Source organism: Arvicanthis niloticus, chromosome 2 (genome assembly GCF_011762505.2).
Source record: "Arvicanthis niloticus isolate mArvNil1 chromosome 2, mArvNil1.pat.X, whole genome shotgun sequence".
Lineage (NCBI taxonomy): Eukaryota > Metazoa > Chordata > Mammalia > Rodentia > Muridae > Arvicanthis > Arvicanthis niloticus.
In genome coordinates this window covers 36,223,976-36,245,437 of record NC_047659.1, presented here as the reverse complement: position 1 = coordinate 36,245,437, position 21,462 = coordinate 36,223,976, and the positions used below count along the sequence as shown (strand labels likewise).

At 38.4% G+C, this 21,462-nt stretch overlaps 1 protein-coding gene across 15 annotated transcripts in view; it reads left to right on the top strand.

The window, feature by feature from the left end:
• Baz2b (bromodomain adjacent to zinc finger domain 2B) overlaps window positions 1–21,462 on the top strand; it is a 291,302-nt gene that overhangs the window by 212,948 nt on the left and 56,892 nt on the right. For 12 of the 15 annotated variants that reach the window (XM_034494127.2, XM_076928795.1, XM_076928797.1 and 9 more), the window contains 6 exons: window positions 619–807; window positions 5,845–6,009; window positions 6,835–7,028; window positions 14,016–14,216; window positions 14,421–14,816; window positions 19,944–20,544. In XM_034494127.2, the coding sequence (XP_034350018.1) occupies window positions 619–807; window positions 5,845–6,009; window positions 6,835–7,028; window positions 14,016–14,216; window positions 14,421–14,816; window positions 19,944–20,544 (1,746 nt within the window). The remainder of the gene's footprint in view (window positions 1–618; window positions 808–5,844; window positions 6,010–6,834; window positions 7,029–14,015; window positions 14,217–14,420; window positions 14,817–19,943; window positions 20,545–21,462) is intronic. The other 3 variants (XM_076928802.1, XM_076928807.1, XM_076928806.1) reach the window with 3 other exon arrangements.

Here is a 21,462-nt window from a genome sequence, read left to right as displayed (position 1 = left end):
GATTTTTTTCTTGTTCTGCAGCTGACTACAAATGGGTTTGTGAGTTTATTTAGAAACGCCTTAGTCAGTGTATTAATTGTGCTGTCTTTGGCAGTATTTGACTACACTGGTAAAAGCTTCCTTGGGAATCAGGATGCTCTTCTCAACGAAATGTCAGACAGAGAACAGAACTTTGACTTTGCACATGAAAGTGATATCTCTGCCAAGTCTGATCATTTGAATGATTACTAAGTAACCAAGTTGGATATGTTTCATAGCTGTTTCAGTGTTAGATTTGTTTTTATTTTTCTCAAGAACAAAAGAATGTGATGTCAAATCTATGCACATGTATTGACAAACTGACTACTTCCTCAGTTCCAATACAAAAAATTATTTTCTTAGCATCTGTTCTAACTTCTGAAATTCAAACTACTGAGGGTCTGCTAGTCATTTTGAGTAACCTTAAAATGGTTTGGTGTTTCTAGAAACATTCTGTAAGGTTTGAAGAGAATAACTTAAAGAAGAAAATATAATATAAAAAATGGAATAGATATTTTTGTAAGCTTCATGAATGCTGAAATCAGGTAACACTCATCTGTTTTATCTAAACAACTTTAAGTGTGTTTTTTTCCCTCCCAGGACATTTATTCAGAGCAGCTGGGGATCAGCCGTTTAACCTGTCCACAGTGCCGAGTGCCTTCCCAATGGTCAGCCACCCAGGCTTTGGTCTACATTCAGCCAGCTCAGGGCATTCAGAATTTGGTGGTTTGGGGACACTTGGTACACCCACAGCCTTAGCTGCACATCCCCAGCTAACATCTTTTCCAGGTAAACAACCTTTATGGTGTTGAAGGAAAGGAGAAAAGCCTGAGAATGTCCAGGCAGTGTTTGTTATTAAACTGAGCATCGGAGTGGAATGTGCTAGACTCTGGGGGCACGAATTGGCTCCATTTTATCACATGCAGCAAACCAGAGCTTGATGTGTGTGCTAGGGCAGGCAGCACTCAGTTAGATGCTCACTTGTCATAGGACAGGGTAATGAAGGCGAGTGTTTCTGGTTCATTCACCAAAGTATTGGATGTAGAAAATGTGTTGTGAGTGTACAGTTTTAATTCTTCTCAGCTTTGAGTGTGTGTGTTCAATGTATATGTGTACATTTTCATGCGTCTCTATGTGTTTGTATGTGCTTGTGGGTACACATGTGGGAATATATTTGTGGAAGGCCAGAGTTTGAAGTCAAGTGTCTTCCTCAGTCACTCTAATGCTTACTTTTGACATAGGGTTTTCCCCTGAATCTGGAGCTCACTGGTTCACGAGACTGCCAGCCAGCCAGCTCCAGATTTCTGTCTCTGTTCCCAGGTGTGTGCTTGGCTTTTTGTACTTTGTACATGGGATTGATCTTGGTCCTCATGCTCTTGTGGCATGTGCTTAACTGACTAAACTATCTCCCCAGTCCCATTATCTAAGTTTTAAATCAAGTATTTAACTTGGTTTGGCAATGTTCTCTGTGGTAGAATTCTTTTGTAGCATATATGAGGCCCTGGGCTAGACACCCAACACTGGGAAAAAGTTGGCTTTACAGTCTGAACCTAGACTTAGGTTTTTATGTTTCTATACTTTGTTAGGAAATTGAGGCTCAATCTTTATTTTCTGTACTTTTTCCCATTTGAAAACTATTTCCAAAGTATATTTGGAATACATTCCCATGGCAGTTAGGCAGTTGGCCCTTGTGCACGGCCAGGGCCAGTGTGAGATGGGATTATTCTGAAGACTGGACTCACAGTAGCTGAGTCACACATATTTTTCTGAAAGTCCTGACTTAACTGTATTATGCAGTGATTAATGTTATCTTTCAATAAGGATGTTTGTTTTACTGGGACACCATTTAAATTGCTAGAGCTTAGTTCCACCTAGAAATTGACTTGGATTTAAATCTGGCCTTGGGCAAATCTCTGACCTCTCAGCCTTGAGTTTTTGAACCTGTAAACCTGAAACATTGCCTGCTTTCTAGGGCTACCTGAAGACGGGGGGAGACAAGTGTGTCTATAGCTGTCTACAATGTCTGGCACACATAATTAGTTCAGAATGTCTAACTCGCTATTTTTTCTGCCTGCTTTAATGGCTGACAAAGTATCTACTGCTTCTTTAAAAATAACTCAAGTATCTTTTAAAACTATAGAGAGAATATAGAAGTGGTTACTTGTATATTTCAAATATTATCTCTTGAGGCACATTATTTTTTTAAATTTCATTGTCTTGAAGAGGGGATGGTGGAAAAGTTTTGTGTGTGGACAGAGTCTTTCTTTACCAGAATAAGAAATTGAGGAAATTTCTTACTTTCCTCAATTTGAAATCTGGGGAAACTTTTCACTGAAAAGTTGTAATTTCATTTGAAATAATATACTTTGGTTAATACTTAACCAAATCTTAATAATTTCCTTAAGATATTAATAGGACCTAAAATTTTTCTCACTTTGTAGACCCTGGAACTCTTCTATCTAGAGCAGACTGGCTTCAAACTTACAGAGATCTACCTGCCTTTTCTTCTGCCTCTTGAGCACCACCATACCTGCTTGTTTGGTTTTTAACATGGTTATTCAGTATCAACAGCTACCTCCTGAAATCAAAGAGCTTGAAATAAAATCTAAATAGTTAACAGTAATTAGGGAGTTACTGATATCCTCAGTACTTTTATTATCTTGTTATAATTCTAACAACAAATATTAAAACCAAATATTGGAAAGATGATCAAATAAGTATTAAAAAAATAAGTTGTATGTGATGGTGCTTCTAAAATATAAAAACCAACCTAGGGCCAGCAAGACAGCTCAGTGGGGAAGCTTGCTGCCAAGCCTTTTGACCTGAGTTCAATTCATGGGACCCATGTGGTACACAGAGATAACCTAGTCCCTCTGGTTGCCCTCTGACCTGTACATACACATACATGTGAGTGAGTGTGTACATACACACATACAACAAATGAATGAAAAGTATTTAAGAACATCTGACAAAGAAGCAACATACTTCTTGAACCTACATAAGGTGTTCCCTTATTTGCCAGTAATGTTCTGGAGGAACACACAGCACTCTTATTTTATGCATTGCTGAAGGATAGGTTACTCAGAAGCATTAGTGGAAAAATATGCATATGTGTATACACTTCTTTGTAAAATGGGCTGCGGTTATGGTTGATTTTTAGAGAACCCACTTTTGAATTACACTTTGGTACAATAACTTAAATATATAAATTATAATTCAAAAGAGTAACCAAATGGAAAAAAGTCTTTTTTAGGAAAAAAGTCTCCCCATAAATACAAGGAAGTCACATGAAGATAGATACTATTAGCAATTTTAAGTGAGGTATAGTTTTTTAATGAAGTTTATATACATCTAAAGTACTTTTCATTTCAAAAAACAAATGTAAGCTTATGTATTGGATATTACTATAATCTAATTTTTATCATATATTGAAATAATATTTTATGAACTTCATTTAAAAATCTTTGTGTTTACATTCTAAGACTATAATCTGCGAAGTTTTGGGTTGTGTCAGGCTTTTGCACATATGAGTGATTTTAAAAATTCTGCCATCTCAGAGCTAGGTATGCAGGTAGTTGAGTGTAAACTTGGAAGGCAGAAGATCACACAGGTTTGATGCCAGCCTGGGCTAAATAGTGAAGCTGTGGTGCCAACAAAGCTACAGAGGAATCAAAGCACTGCAGAATCAGATTGGGATTCGGTGTCCAGTCTAAAATGTTAGCATTCCTCCCTGGAAATGACCACTCTGGCTGCTCAGCATTTCCTGGGATTTGGAATTTGCTTAGAAGTTCTCCTTGCACCTCCGTATGTTACTTTTGTTTAATATCTTCTGTTTGGTATGTAAATTATTTGTGGCTAACATTATTTATTTTCCCCAATTTGAAATCTGGGTAAACTTTTCACTGAAAAGTTGTAATTTCATTTGAAATAATATCAGGCATTTATCTTCAAAAATGGTGCTTTTCTTTATTTTCTCTAACTGATTGTGTGTGCTTGTCTCTGAGCTGTCGTCTCACAACAAACAGCTTCCCTATTATTTTTCTCTAGTGCCTGCTGTGTGCCTACTATTGACATTCCGGGGTACATTGTAATGTTTTTCTGAGTTTCATTACACCTATCACATTTGAATCTTGTGCTCTGACTACTTAGTTTTTAACCAGTTCTTTATGTCCAGCCTTAAAACATTGGTTAGAGGTATAAGCAATACATTATTGCTGGAGTCAGTTTTTATCAACTAAGGGGAAACTAAATTTCAAGCCTATGCCTGCGGATAAGAATGGGCCGTGCAGATATTCCCCTCCCCCAAAACGCACCCCTCCCTTTACCCATCTAAATGCATCTAGACTGTGGTTGAGTGACAGGAGTTTTCACACAGTGTTGTGGTTCAAGTCCCTGACTTTCAGGGTAGCATTCACTAAGTGACTGCCCCTGCAGCAATGGCTTTTGCAGTGTTTTGCTTACACTGTTCTTGACACCTCTAGGAATGGCAGTGACTGTGAATGTTTCACCCTTACATAATGAAGGCATGTTCCTAGAACTTTTTAAAGATCTTATAGTACAGTCTCCTGATACTATGTGGGTGTTTGCTTCTAATGTTCTTTATCTGTTCCAGTCAAAGAAATAATGCCATATTGTTTAGGAGACTTGTATGAAAGAGAACTAACTTTGAAATTTAGCAGGTTAGCCAGTTGAAGATTGTTTCCAGGATGTGGTATGAGGCAATACAGGACTGTTCATTGGATGATTACCAAATACCACCCACCCCCACCCCCACTCCCCGCTTTTTTTTTTTTTTTTTTTTTTTTTTTTTTTTGTCTTATGAGAAAGAGTTTCTCTGTATAACCCTGGCTGTCCCGGGACTCACTCTCCAGACCAGGCTAGTATCATGGAGATCCGCCTGCCTCTGAGATTAAAGTTTTGTGCTACCACTGCCTGGTCCAGCTCTCTTTTTAATCTATATTCTTTCTTGAAAAATGTATTTTATAAAAATTGACTTCCCCCACTTTTAATGAAGAACTACTGTTTGAATATCTGAATTTCATTCCATGATTTTTTTTAGTTTGGTTATTTTGTATGCCTAAAAAAAAAATCACTATCATTTGTAAATGAGAAATGTAAGGGGAATTTAAGCTGTCTTTATAAATTTTAAAGCTAGAAGCTTCAAATGACTAAATTTTTAATTAAAAACTATGTGTTTTAGAAGTTTTCTTTGAGAACTTTATTTCTTTATGTTTATATTTATTTACATATTTGTATTTTATGTTTGTATTTGTTTGGCTACAGAATTACTTCATTTATAAATACATTTGAGATGTGCTAGACTTATCTGATAATATTAATTTCTCCCTCCCCCCGATTTGTCAAAGCCAGATTGATACTGCATATGACTGGAGGAAAATTTTAAGAGGCTACAGATGTGAGCTTCAGGTCTAAATTCTTAGGTGAATGTGGACTTAATACTTTTCCTTTCCTTATTAACTTAGTAAATAGATGCTGTAGGTTATGAAGTTAAATGGTTCTTTTTATATTCTAAGTTTTTAGCTTTTTTTAAAATATATATTGTGAAAAACATACTTTTTGGCTTGAATCTAGAAAACAGTGAAGGGAAGAGTTAAGGGAAGATTCTTGAATCATGGCCTAAGGGATGAGGATCATACAAATTCAGATTACAGGTTCACAGCGAAAAGGTGCTCAGAGCTAGGTGATTTGAGCAGTTGTGTCTCGGAAGAAACTTGAAACGTTGCTTCTGGAATAAAATGCAACACATAGTCGCTGTATAGATTATGACGTTCACTCAGTTCTTCTGTTGCTCTTCTTGGTTTTGAGGTGCAGAGTGGTGGCGAACCACAGATGGTCACTCTCGTGCAGGAGCGCCCTTCTTTCCCCCATTACTGGGAATTCCACCACTGTTTGCTCCTCCAGCCCAGAATCACGATTCGTCATTCCATTCAAGGACTTCTGGGAAGAGTAGTCGAAATGGCCTTGAAAAAGGTACTCACATTGGTGCAAGTGAAGGACTGGAAACCTGTCCCCACGCCTCTTTGCATCAGTTTGGTTTTAAGAACATTTTTCCAGCCTTGTGCTAGATGCTTCTATATCATCTTTCTTAATCTTCATAACAATTTCATATTATACGTCTCCTGATTTTGTAACCAAGGTTAAATACTTGCATTAGGAAATACTGCTTATCCACTGCTGTGAATTACTGGGGTCTGAATGCAGTCCTACAGCTCTGTTCTCTGTATGTCATTGTCTCTTACACAAAACTCAGGATAGAATGCTGGTTCTCAGTTTAGCTTATCCAAACCACTACCCTCCTACTCTGTCTTTCTCTTAAATGATTAGTATCTCTGTAGTCTCTAAGTATGGTGGCTACAAGAGTATTTACACATTGCAGTGTTTTAACTAGCCCATTGCTTATTCACACTGAGTGTTTCTAAAAGGACAATGCCTATATTGTTTTCTAAACATGTTCATTTAACATCTGTGATAGTCACACAGTTTAATGTGTGTGAATAATTCAGTTGAATATAATGTGTTCATAGTGTTACATATTGGCCACTCTCCAACATACTCTAAAATTTTTTCTCCAACAATTCTTCACCCTTTTAAATAAACCCCTCTCAGGCCCATAGTAAGGATTAGTTTGTACCTTGTCTCTACGGTATGTACTGTGAATCTTTCGTGTAGAGGAGTGATATGTGACTTTTAGTGCTTGTCTTTTTTCACTCACAGTTATACATACACAACAGTACATCCTCTACTCCTTGTTTTGGCCAAATGCTGTCCCAATATATAAACCTGTTTGTTTTCAAGGTATGAATGGGTCAGTCAATGGAAACAGTGCAGCATCTGTACTCGGTGTCAGTACATCTGTACTATCCACTCCTGCTTCAAGTTCCATGGGACAGAATCAAAGCACAAGCTCAGGTGGAGGAAACCCAAAATGTCATCAGGAACAAAACAAAAGCCAGCCTGTGGACACCAGAGCCGACAAAATCAAAGATAAGGTAAGCTGGTCCTGAAGAACAAGTACAAAGTGGCTCAGTGTATAAGGAAAATATTTTAAAAGTCAAGCTACCAGAAATGTATATTTTTATAGTGTAGTGATGACGTTTGAATAGATGTCTTGGCTAGTTAAAACATGGAGGACCGAATGCATTGGATCATTAAAATTCCTCTTGCTTTTTGCATTGGGAAAAAAAAAAAAAAAAAAAAAAAAAAAAAACAGAGGACCTGTACAGATAATATAATTAGTAGTAACAGTTATGGGTCAAGCTTTTTGCTTCTTTGCATCATGCCACAGAGCTAGGCTTTAGCTCCAATGGAACTTTATGGAGACATGCCAGATGCCAGCTCTATTCTAATTGCTGTACATACGGATTTCAGTTTTCCCTGTGCATTTGGTGGGTGGTAGTACGCATTGGAAAATAGCACTAAAATAACTACTCTGTAAGTGGTTGAGTCAGAATTTGAAGGCAAACATGTTAACTCTGGAGTCTATAGTTTAGGGAAAACAAAGCTAAGAAAGCTTCTGTTATGGGAAATTTCATATAATCTCAATAGACCAATTATTCCTATACACCCATTATGCAGATTGAACAGTTTCCACACTGAGCTGGTTCTGTTTCTGTTTGCAGATTTATTGTCTCTGAGCACTAACTGCATTGTTTCATGCTTTGCCTAGGCCTTCTTAAGAGAGGGTCCTGGTCTTGGGTTAGGATCCCTGTAGAACCAGGCTAAGTTCTAGGCCAGACTGATCTACATCACAATTCCAGCCTACTAGAGAAACAGCACAGTAGCAAAGACCCAAGAGACTAGGGACAGTGTTCCTAGAAGAGGAGGGATTTTTTTGCTCCTCATTATTATTATTTTTATCCATAAGAAATAATAACATCCATATAATTTCTTTCTCTCTGTGTCTGTCTCTCTTTAAATTCTATGTGTATGGGCAAGGGGTGGTTTTTTGCCTTCAAGTTTGTCTACATGTGTGTAGTACCCATGGAGGCCAGAAAAGGGAGTCAGAGTCCCAGGACTGAGTTACAGACCGTTGTGAGCTGCCTTGTGAGTCCTGAGAATTGAACTTGAGTGCTCTGGAAGAGCGACCTCTGCTCTTGACTACTGCCATCTGCCCAGCATTAAATTTAGTGTTTCTTTTAGGTCATCTTGTCAGTGGGTTACTTCCTTGCCAGCTGAGGGCCTCTTAACTGGTGGTATCCACATAAACGTAGTGGTGTTCAGGGAATTCAACTTGTGTACATCATCTGGTGTACTTCATTGACATCACTACAGTTTATAAGCAAGTTTTGCTGAGTACCTTTCTAGATAATTTTTCTGGTACCCTAGCTGAAAGGATCTGAGTCTAGTTTCCCGGGTACTGTAGTAGACTGTGTTTCCTGTGTGCCAGGGCCTTGGCCTGTAAGATCCAGGGCAAGAGCTCCTTCTTTTCAGCAAGTCTAAAGCTTAGCCTTAGATGAATGGAGATCATGGTAAAGACGCTCTCCTTAACCCTACAGAAAAATGGCTGTGTCTGTATCTCTGTATGATTTAGAGGGGTGCCATTTATTGTTTCCATCTGACATCTTCTTTATTCTTAGAGCTCTGTTTGTTGGCTTTGTTTTGAGACAGGGTGTTTCTTTGTAGACCACACTGGCCTGGAACTTAAGCTTCTGCTGCATCACCACCTACATGCTGAGGTCGCTGGTGTATATTGGTTCAGCCCGACTACTTGAAAATTCTTTGTTACCCTTTTTTGTTCAGATTGCTAACATGGATTCTTCCTTCTGACTAGATCTTTTTGGCTATAGAATTGGTTTCAGATGTATGATTAGTGTATAATTTGCTCATATGGTAAATTCATCCAGATTCTAATCATTTCAAGCTTTTGACTTCCTTATTTACATAAAGCAAGGGAAACCCTGACATCCCAACTTCTAGGTTTTGTTTATCCAGGACATCTTCAGCTACATTCTACCTTTTTCTCTCTTCTTGATCTCTGTTTTCTTAGCAGTAAATAGATATTTCCCAGACTATAGTACACCCCCATAAAAGCTTGGGAAAGGTACTCTGGTGTCTCTAAGAAGCTGACTGAGTCTCATTAGTCCTTTCCAGGGCCCCAAACAAACATTTTTCATTCTGTTTCAAACACCACTGAGCACTTGGGCAAAGCTGATGGAAGAACCTCTGTTCTCTCTGGCGCTCTCCCCACCTGCTACTCCAGCCGCTCTTCACTCTTCGGTCTCCCTTAGGATCATTTCCAAGGGTAGTCCCAGCAGTGTAGGCAACAAGGGCCTGTTCTGAGCTCCCACTGGCCTCTCTGCATGTCACCCACTGAGGGACACATTGCCTGCTCTTACCTTCCATGCTATGTGATGCAGCTCTCATGCATTGTGTCAGTGGAGATCTGTCTATATTGTATTTCTAAAAGCCATTTGTCTATACCTTTAAACTGTGTCGTCTGACCTCATGCAAGTAGTTAAATGTGAAACCTAAAGTATCTTCCAGGTTCAAGGCATTGCACGAAAACCTTGTAGGGTGTGAATGTGAAAGAGCCGTTACTTTCTTTTCTTAGAGAGAAATCTGCACTGATGTTCTTAAACAGAACTAGCACTCCTCACTAAATCCTCTTTTCACATTGATGATGAGGAGCCCATATTGAAAGTTAACTACAGACATTCCTCTTTGCCAATGTACAGACAGATCTGAGGCACCATATTGGTACATGTAAACAACTCAATAAAAGTTATAATATACAGAGATTGACTATTAAGTTTTAATTAATTTTAGAATTTAATCATAATGTAAAATTTATGATTTCATATAATTTTAAATACTTTTGAGTAGTACATGTGCCAACATGTATTATGGTAACGTTGCTTAATTAGAGTGAACATAAAATCCTGCATTTTACTCATTATCTTCAAGATTAAAAGCTTGATAAAATTGCCTCATTAGCTCTTTTCATATATAGTGTGAATGAAATTTCTTGAGATATTTTGTATGTCCATCCTCGAGGGCGTAGCGCTGATCTTAGGCCTCCTCATCAGAGTCACTGATAAGTACATGTAGTTTGCCTGGATGGTGAGACCACACGTAGTTCTGACTGGAGTTTATAGACATACAGCCTGCTTGAAAATTATTTAAGGTTGGATATATTCTACTTTACAATTAGATAAATTTCTGTCCTGTGTAGCAAATGCCATCTTTTAAAAATGTTAGGGAATATAAAATGACAGAACTGCTATGGACAAAGTATGCAGTGACCCCCAAAAATTTAAGCATGAATTACAGCATTATAATATGATCCAGCCATCCCATTTGTGGGTGTGTGCCTCAAACATGTTAATTTTACATGGTAGCTAAAAAAGTTTGATTCTTTCTAAGTTTCATGTGCGTGTGCATGTGCGTGTGCATGTGCGTGTGTATCACATGTGGCCATCAGAGCACACTCTGGAGACTCGTTCCCCTCTTTCCACTATGTGGGTTGTCAGTTTAGCCCTTGACCAGGAGTTAGTGTTTAATGGGTTTAGTGTTTCGGTGTCACAAGATGAAAAGAATTCTGAAAGTGTCGTCTGATAATTATGTGCCAGTCTCAATGTACTTAATAGTACTGAGCAGTGGACTTAAAAATGTTCAAATGTTTAAATTGAAAGTGCAGATTTTCTGTGGCCAGCCTATGTTGTCACTCCTTCGAGCAGTATCTACTGCTCTCAGGGTAAATGGACTTGCCCTTTTCTGTTATCAAGAGCTCTCTGAGCAGAGGTCTCCTGGCCCACCCTTCCTTATCTGCTGGTGCTTTCCTAGTTGGCTGTAACTGATCTAGCTGACGTTCTCTTCTGAACATGTGCAACGCATTTTCAGTTAGTGGCTTCTCCATGGCTGTTCTTCCTGTCCTGCAGTGTTCCAGCCTTACATTTGCATAAGGGTGCTTGTCCTCCCCTGGGCCTCTGCTCACAAGGTACCTGGTGACATGGATGAAATCCTTGCCTCCCCTCTAGCTCGTGCTGTAGTGAGTGCTCCTGTTTTATAAACGTCCTTTACTCTCACAACAGTTTTATAAGTCGTATGCTGGTTCATGTCTCCTGTTCTCACTAGCAAATTTTCTCATGTCCTGAACCCCCAAAGATTTCAGCACCTATATTTAGCAGATAATAGTCTTGAACATGTCTTTGCTTAGTTACTGAAAAAAATAAAAGTATACAGTGATAAATGAACATTCACGAGGGTTCTAAAAAACTCTAAAATCAGATGGAATAAAATTAGTCATCTCTCCTTTAATCATTTTTATGAACTCAGGATGATTTTAAAGCAGTATTTGTGAAAGTAAAGCGACATTGCCTAATTAATTTGCAAATAAAGCACACACCACATTCCTAGGAGCTGTGGAAATGAAATTGTTGGTATCCAAACCTACTTCCGCCCTTCCTGGAGTGCCACTCTAGTTCTTTGCGCTTCTGCGGGGGTTGGGGGGAGGGATTGTCATCCTTCCTACACTGTCAATCCATGCTATGCAGTGAGCAGCTTATCGGAATCACACTGGCTGCTCATGAATGATGGTCTCCCTCCTTGTTCATGAATGGACTCTTATCTACCCTCCGGCTTGAGGACCTTCCCCACTAGAAGTATACAGGAAGGTGTAGAGTCCCCATTCTCTTGTTATCTTTAAAAATAAAATTGTGTGTATGTACAGTGAGTGTTGAAAGGAAATTCTCTGCCAGATTAGTGTTGATGCTGAACCCTCTTGCTTTCTAGCCCCTATTAACCCAGAAGTGGTCATTTCAGCTCAGATGCATAGCTTGCTGGCTGTGCTTAGATACCAATTACAGATACTGGCTGCAAAGGAGTTGATCCTTTGCCAAATGGTAGATTTAACATTAACAGTGTTTTTCCCCTTTGGCCTCTACCTTGTCTTTCTCGCCTTGCTATTCTTACACCACTCAGATTCAGTTTTCATTGCCCCAGAGAGGATGAAGCAGATGCCACAGGGAATGATGAGGTGCCTAGTCCCCTGTTGGAGGCCGTGTCTATGGAAGCCAAAACTGCAGCTTCTGTTCGGCTTTCAATTATAGAAGAATATTTCTGTCTTTTGTCCCCCAGTCCCCAGAGGTCATGAAATCTGTGTTTATGTGAGGACTGAAACTTGTAATTTATTGTTTTCTTCACTATTTCGTTCTCTGTCCGTAAATGCTACTGAATGGTAGGGATTGGGTACAGACTGTACATCATCCTGTTGCTGTATCTTCTCAACATTCCTTCCTCTCTGTCCTCCTATCAGGTGGCTTATACGATCGTTGTGTAACTTTTTATAGTTTGTCTCATGGTTATGTGTTTACACAGTATTCACTCCTTCTTATTCAATATTTAATATTCATACACTCCTTCCTATACTGTGTTGGGATCCAGTCTGTCTTCTCCATTCCTTCCTGCTCCAGTTTCTCCCACATTCCCCTCCCAACTCCATGTGTTTGCTGCTGTGTACTTGTGCTCGTATGCACTGTTCCCCATATGTGCTCCTTTCTCTCCTCTTCCCCTTTCTCCCCTCCTCCTCATTACCCACAAGTCCATTTCATGTTGCCTGTATGTGCATGAGCATATGATCGCCTGTTGGAGCATGAGTAACCCCTCACTGCCCACATCCCTAAGAAACGTGGCTTTGCTTCTCCCTGTGGCCGTCAACCACCAGCAGCTTCTCAGGTAGCCCTGAAACTACAGGAGCGCCTTCCCCATCATTTCTAGAGCTTTTGCTGGCTTGCTCTTCAGGAAGTCTTGTACATGTGGTAAGCACGGAAGACACTATTTCACTACAGGCATCTACCCCTTCTGATTGTTTCTTAAACATAATACTTCCTTTTCATATGAACTACATTATCCCTTTCTATCAGTTTTTAGTAATTTTTTCCAATAAAGCTATTTAAAACTATTTTAGAAATAGTTTTTCTTTCTCCCTATGTGAATTTTTCCCCCTAAGACAATTTTCCCTATGAAGCCCTGACTGGCCTGAATTCACTGTGTAGACTAGGATAGTCTGAAACTGATAGATATCCTCCTGCCTCTGCCTCCCAAGTACTGAGTTGATATGAAATATTTTTATAGAGGATTTCATTCCTCACCACTACTCCATAAATCTTTTGCTGTCTGCCTTGTCTTCTGGCTGTCGCTCAGAACTGTTTGCTTTTAGACTAAGAATCTCTTCCCCTCCTCTCTCTATATTAGACTACGTTTCACGTAGACAAAGATTCACTGTGGCATACAGTTATAGTAGGTGCCTGAAAACGCAGTTTGGCTCATCTTAGGTCAAGATTTGTCTGCTTACTTTATATCAAATCTCTGTCATTATTTTGTGAACTGCAGTTTCGAATGTTGCACTTCTGAAGCATAGCAGTGACGTAGGTAACTCTACAGATGTACAATATTTATATTTTAACTGTTCTACATGTAACAGTGTCTACTGTATTCTTATAAAGAATACAATTTGTACATTAAGCAACATAATAGAATTATAGGAGATTCTTTTCAGGTTACAAAACCCTCCACCTCATAACATTTTTAAATGAATTTTTTCTAAACAGATTAACAAGGCAAATACATTTGGTGAGTAGCCATGTCAAGACTTACACTTTATATTGACGATGTCCTGTTAGATAAGTTAGCTTATAATAACCCTTATGACATATGCTTTCTCTTTAGTAAATGGTGTTTTAATATTGAAGATATCATTTGAAAACTAAAAGAGCATGCCTTCTACTGAAGCCTGAATTTATTTTTATTTATTTATTTATTTTTTATTTTTTTATTTTTTTTTGGTTTTTCGAGACAGGGTTTCTCTGTATAGCCTTGGCTGTCCTGGAACTCACTCAGTAGACCAGGCTGGCCTCGAACTCAGAAATCCGCCTGCCTCTGCCTCCCAAGTGCTAGGATTAAAGGCATGCGCCACCATTGCCCAGCACCTGAATTTATTTTTAAAGAATCATCTTAACAAATAATGACTCTTTCTCTAGAAACCAAGGAAAAAGGCTATGGAAAGTTCTAGCAACAGTGATAGTGACTCAGGCACATCGTCAGACACCTCAAGTGAAGGCATTAGCAGCAGCGATTCAGATGATCTGGAAGAGGAAGAAGAAGAAGATCAAAGTATTGAGGAGAGTGAAGATGATGATTCTGACTCAGAGACTGAAGCACAACACAAAAGTAACAACCAGGTATGTTTCGAAGGCATGCAGAGCTCATGGCCAGTGCGGCCAGAGGCCTCCTCCCTGCTCCACACTCATTCTTCACCTCAGTCCTTCCATGCAGAACACTGCCTTCCTTTAAGGCATTTGGTTGTGTGTTAGGGAGCTTTGTGTCATGTCTCTGTCATTAGTGATTAGCAGAACTTTCTCAAGTATTTTTAAATTTATTTCCAGGTGCTATTACATGGTATTTCAGACCCAAAAACAGATGGACAGAAAGCAACTGAAAAAGCCCAGGAAAGAAGAACACACCAGCCATTACCTCCTGTGTCTGAGTCCCAGACGCACCCATCATTCCAGTCCCAGCAGAAGCAGCCTCAGGTTCTGTCACAGCAGCTTCCATTTATTTTCCAAAGCTCTCAGGCAAAGGAGGAGTCTGTGACCAAACACACCAGTGTAATACAGTCGACGGGATTGGTGTCCAATGTGAAACCTTTGTCTTTGGTAAATCAAGCCAAAAAGGAAACTTACAGGAAACTCGTAGTTCCTTCTCCTGATGTACTTAAAGCAGGGAATAAAAATACCTCTGAAGAATCTAGTTCTTTGACCAGTGAATTGCGATCTAAACGGGTAAGCAAAATACCACATACACCAGAATTTTGCTGCTAGAGGACTAGTGGGGCTAAGGTATACAGATGAGTTAGCGCATGCTCAAACATGTGGCATAGCACTGGGCTTGAGGAGAGGAGAAAAGGCTGTGCTGTGGATGTAGCTCAGTGCTGGAGACCCAAGTTCAGTCCCTACATACTCCCACACATATCTCATTACATCCCTGTTTCCTGGGCTTCTGAAATGCTACTGTGTCATCCTGCCTCTACCCCCATGCTCTCCTGTATTGACAGCAAGAGTATATTATAGTTGAAGAAGGCATGTTTTATAGTTATTTTGTTTAAAATTAACGCCTCTTTATTTTACGAACACTATGTTCTATGTTGAAGGAATTAACTCTTATACAATTTTCTTTTACTTTTAGAATTTACAGATTGTTAAGTGTAAAAATCTTTTATAAAAAAAAGTCCATTTCACCATTAGTATGGTAGTGTATTTCTATTGGTTTTAGTTTTAATTTTCTATGTCTGTGGTGTGTTGTTGGTATGCAGGTGATTCTATCTGTGCATGAGTACAGAGGCCAGAGGGAGACGTCAGATATGCCGCTCTGTCAAGCTCCACCTTATTCATTTGAGACAGCCTAGCACTAGGTTGGCAGCCAGCTAGCCCAGGGATCCCCAGCTCCTTCTTCGTGCCCTACCACAAGTCACCTTTTGACTTTATAGTATCCAACTTTTTTAAGTGGCTTCTGGAGGTTTGAACTCAGGTCCTTATGTTTGTACCTTAGCTGCTGAGCCATCTCTGCAACCCTAGCTATTGATATTTTTAAATGCCAACCTGTGTTTATCATATTACATCATATATTAATGTTATTATTATAAATGTTATTATATATATTATATAATTACTATATAATTATTATATATTATATAATATATTAAATATATTATATAATTACTATATAATTATTATATATTATATAATATATTATATATAATTATTATAATGTTATTATTATAAATGGAGCTATTAGCTCCATTTACAAGTGATGAACTTGAGATTTATAGAATTAATCTTCTATAACTCAATTAATTTAATAATTCGGTTCTTTATAGCAACTCTCACAGGACCACATTGCTCATTTGTGATGTAGTTCGAATCCAAATGATGGCTATATGGTACTAGAATCCTTATTTCTTTCTCATTTCTTTGTTTACATTTTTGTTGATTGTGTGTGTGAGTATGTGTCCAAGTGTATGTATGCATAAGCCCTAAAACGTGGTTCTCTCCTTCTACCATGTAGGTCCTGGGAATCAAAGTCAGGTTGTCAGGCTTAATGGCAGGCTCCTTTATCTGCTAAGCCATATCACTAGCCCTACAATTCTCATTTTTAACCATATAACAAGCTGTATTTTTTTCCAAAAGAAAGAAAGAAAAAAAGATAGAAAGAAAGAAAGAAAGAAAGAAAGAAAGAAAGAAAGAAAGAAAGAAAAAAAGATTTTTACTATGTCTTTATCATCAACTCTGATGATATTATGAACTGGATCAAAGAAACAAATGATCTGAATAAATTTTGAGATTTGAAGACAGATTATGCATTAGATCATCTGAGAAAGTTTAAGAAAAATATTTTATTAAAGAAATTAAACCGGAATCTGTTGTGGTAGAACTATAATGTGTGGCTTTTTCAAGCTTTCTTGATTACTGAGATGTGTAGCCAGATGCAGTAGCTACCAATCTAAAAATGACCAGTGATCCGGATATAACTCATAATGTATTCCTTAAACATAGCAAGTATTATCAACACCACACAGTTTCCTTCCTAGCAGCAATCTAATTAAGTTAAGAATTACACTATCTGGCTTTAAACTTTTATTAAGGTATTATTTCACTTTCGGATAAATGAATTCACAGAGCTATCTTATGAGTTACTTTTATTCCAAATAAGTACTTGCTTTTGGTTTCCTAAATGTTACTATAAATAATCCTATAAAATAATTCTCTTCTGAGGAGATGGCTCTGTGGGAACAACTACTTTCTGTGTAATCAAGACAACTGAGTTTGCATTCTTGGCACCTACATAAAAAGCCATACCTGGTCCATGCGTGCCGGAGACTGGAGGATTGCTTGAGCTTGCCAGTTGCTAGCCTAGCTTCCAGGTTCAGCAAGAGATGCAGTGAATCAAGCATAAAACAATAGAAGACCTCATTCGGTGTCCTTTTCTGGACTCTGTAATACAGTAATGTCCAAGTGTGTACATACATATGCATACCACGTATAAAAATAAACTGATTAATTATATGGTTACTGAACAGCTATTTATTAAATAGGTTACATATTCTCTTAATAAAAGCTAGGATCATTACACATACAGTCCTATTTCTATACTAAATCATGTAAAAAAAAACTCTAAGAGTCAGATTAAAGTCACTTGCTATTGCTGTATCAAATGAAAGTTCAGAGTTGAAGGGGTTTTAAACAAGCATTTTAATTTAAAATGTATGGTTTTACTCTATAAAGACCATTCTAAAAGTATACATAAGTTATTAAAATGATAATAATTAATTGCAAATAGTTAACAGACACTTTTTTCCTTTATATATGAATGAATGTCTTATGTGTATTTGTGTGTGCTGTGCACGTGTGCATGTATGCATGTCTAGTGCTTGAATAGGGATCTAATCCCCTGGAACTGGAGTTACATATGCTTGTAAGGTACATATGGATGCTGTGAACCAAATCTGCATTTTCTGCAAGAATAGCAAGTATTCCTAACCACTGAGCATTTCTTAATCATCTCTCCAGCCATGTGATTAGATTTGCATTAGATTCAGCTCTAAATAATGTTATCCACATACCTTATTTAGTGTTACAGAGCATCTTGTCAATACTTTCCTTGAAATAGTTTTCTTTATAGAATACTTTATAACATACGGAAGTTTGCTTATTTTTTATGACAGTCTCTTTTGTTCCATGCTACCTGCTATTAATTCTTTGGCCTTATCCTACTCTATGAACGTCTGACTTATTTTTTATCATTGATTCCTTCAGTGCTTACATTGGGAACATGTAATTTAAATTAATAAGTATAAATTCAATGTATATAGACATGGAGTAGAATTTGATAGACCGAAGCAAGTCAGGTCTGATCTGGAGAATATTTTGCATTTGCTGAAGCTTAAGACAAGGGACAATGTAGGACGACACCTCAGCCCGTCTCTCCCCGTATGACACGTGGGTGGTGGATGCTCTGAAACAGCAATTGTAGAGACTGTTCTTAGACCTTTTCCTAACATTATGTCTACTCTTAAGATTAACTGACTACTGTCAGTTGAGATAAATGCAATAATCTTTGTTTATTCCTGTTAATCTGTGGGAATAAACTCATGGTATGAGAGTCTTTAGAATTATAACAGGGGGCAGTTGCTGAAAATTAAAATACAAATGTACAGTGTCTGATTTCCTTTCACTGCACCATGTGACCCAATATTAGAAGGAATCATATATTAGTGAAAGGGTTATTATATGCTAGCTACATTCTAAGAGATGCAACACATTGGAGTTTTCTGTCAGAAAATTGCATCTTAGATTTATAAAGGTATTTTATCTGAGAATCATAGTATATACACCAAAGGGACATATTGAATAAACAACTAACACTTTCCTGGTGGTTTGCTTTTTGTATGAATGTAGTAGCATTTGTTTACAAAGAATTATTTGAGCAATGTAATTTTTCTCTGTGTTCCTGTTTTGGCTGTATTGAGCTAGAATGAACAGCATGTTTATTTGATACCCAAGGGCATTTGAAGAGGTGGGGTCAGATCCCCCAGAACTGGAATTGTGGGTGGTTAAGAGCCACCATATAAGTTCTAGGAACTGATCCATTGTCTTCTGCAAGAGCAATAAATGCTCTTAACCACTGGGTTATCTTTCCATCCTCTTTATTTTAGAAAGTTACAAAATAAGCCAGGCAGTGGTGGCACATGCCTTTAATGCCAGTACAGGTGGTTTTCCATAGTTTGAGGCCAGCCTGGTCAACAGAGAGAGTTACAGGACAGCCAAGGCTACACTGAGAAACCCTGTCTTAAAAAACAAAACAAATTAACAAAATATATTTTAATAATTCTAAATTATATATTATCTCAATTATAACAGTAAAATCTACATGTTTTTTATCATCAAGTAGTTCCTTTTCAAAGATACTTATTTTCTTATTATATATGAATGGATGTTTTTACTGCATGTGTGCCTGGTACTCAGGAAGATGAGAAGAGTTGGAGAATTGGAGTCCCAGAATTTGAGAATTGGAGGCAGGACAGTCAGGAGTTCAAGGCCAGCATAGACTAGCTACATGATACTCTGTGTCAACAAAGGAAAAAACAAACAAACAAAACAACTAGTTCATCATGGAATATCAGCCAGGTAGAGCACGGGAGGATGGAGTGAGGAATATTTTTGTCTGAGAGGAATGTGGAAAACTGCTGAGTGAGAGAGCTTGAAGTATGGACAGGGTTTCATGCTCCTGAAACAGTTCATGTAGACAAATGATTCTAGCAAAATGTGAGAGGAGGAAGGTGCCATGTGACTCTGGCCTCAGCAGTCACCCAACCAGCTAGAGAGCACGGCTAATGGCTAGCCATGAAATGATGTGCATGTAACTGAGTTCAGAAGGTTGACCGGGCTCCCTTGAAGCTAGTCAAAGAAAAACCAATGTAATACAAAGTTTGGGTTCATATTTACTAGGAGTTGGACAGGAAGAATTAACAGCATGCTCTAAATTTGAGCAATATTTCACAAAAGAATCCAAAGACAGCGTAATAGGCTCGTTGGTTTTGTGTTTTTGAGTTTTTGGAGGGGAAGGGCAGACAGTTTTAAGGCCTCAGGACTGGGTTATTGTGAAAATGAGAGCAGCAGTCAGGAGAGGGGATGGTCAAGAAGTACTCATGCTTAGAGTGGTTAAAACAGATGAGAGTGAATGCATAGCGCCTAAGCAAGGCCTGATAGCCCTGGTTGTTACTGACATTCCTTTCCCCATGCCTGGACGTCATGGTGTAAGTTTCTCTGGAAACCTGTGTTCTGATACTGACACACGAAAGCATTCCTTGTCTCCTGGCCTTCTCATTTTGTTTTTAACTTGTGTTTCACCAGGAACAATATAAGCAGACATTCCCATCACAAGTAAAGAAACAGGAGCCGGGGAAGAGCCTGAAGAAGGTTATTGCAGCTTTGTCAAATACGAAAGCAACCTCTAGTTCACCAGCACATCCAAAACTACCACTAGATAACAACCACCCTAATCCATTTTTGACAAATGCACTTTTAGGGAATCACCAACCAAATGGAGTCATTCAGAGTGTCATTCAAGAAGCTCCCTTAGCACTGACGACCAAAACGAAAATGCAGAGTAAGATTAATGAAAATATCTCAAGCAGCACCCCGTTCTCCTCCCCTGTCAATCTGAGCACGAGTGGGAGGAGAACCCCCAGCAGTCAGACTCCAGCGCTGCCTTCTGCCTCGCCCATCCTGCACAGTAGCGGGAAGGAGAAGCGGGTCAGCAGTGATGCAGCCCCGCTGAAAGCACACCATCACCCCCATCCGACGGCGTCCTTGGTGGAACAGTTTCGAGGAACAGATTCAGACATTCCCAGTAGTAAAGACTCTGAGGATTCGAATGAGGATGAGGAGGAAGATGATGAGGAAGAAGATGAAGAGGATGATGAAGACGATGAGTCTGATGACAGTCAATCAGGTTATTTTCTGCTTTAAATTTTAAAGTCTGTTTTTAAGTATACAAACCAGAAAGTTTTCTAAAAAGTTTTAATTTTCACACATGGAATCGCTGTCACTCACTGTTTTTTACAGCCGATAAAATTGGTACTGCAATTCTAAGTAAAATCTTAGATAGTAGTTCCCTGGCATTAAATGACTAATTGTAAAGTGTTGGTGCATGAATCAAACAATCTTATCAGGTTGCTGAATTTTCATTTCATCATGACCACTTATGCAGTGCACTTTTTATATTTTCAAAAATAATTTTAAGCCAGATGGTGATGACTCATGCTCTTCATCCCAGGCAGGCAGATCTCTGAGTTTGACACCAAGAGACCCTATCTTGAAAAAAAACCAATAATAATAACAACAACAACAACAGCTAGTAATTTTGAGCCACGTTAGCCACACATGCCTTTAATCCCAGCACTTGGGAGGCAGAGGCAGTTGAGTTCAAGACCCATCCTGGTCTATACAGTAATTTCCAGGACAGCCAAGGATTTATAAAGAAACTCTGTCTGGGGTGGGGTGGGGTGAGTGGGTGGATTATTATATTTAGAATTTTATTCAACGTGTTTTAAATATACCTTGTTCCTTTCTCTTCCCTCACCATGCCCCTTCCCTTTCCCCAACTTTCTGTCCATTACCCCTTTCAAGGCCAGTTAGTGCTGCCCAAATATTCTTGGATGTGTGGTTTATTTTCTTCTGCTACTTATAAAAACATTACTGGATAGCTTTAAAATGGAAATTTTGCACCATGATCATTTAAAGAACTAAAACCTTAAGTCCTTTTGATTTCAGAATTTATTAAGTAACATAGAGTCATGATCTTGTGCCTAGTGGTTTTTTGTTGTTGTTGTTTTGTTTTTTTTAAAATAGAGATTGCTTTTAAACTCAT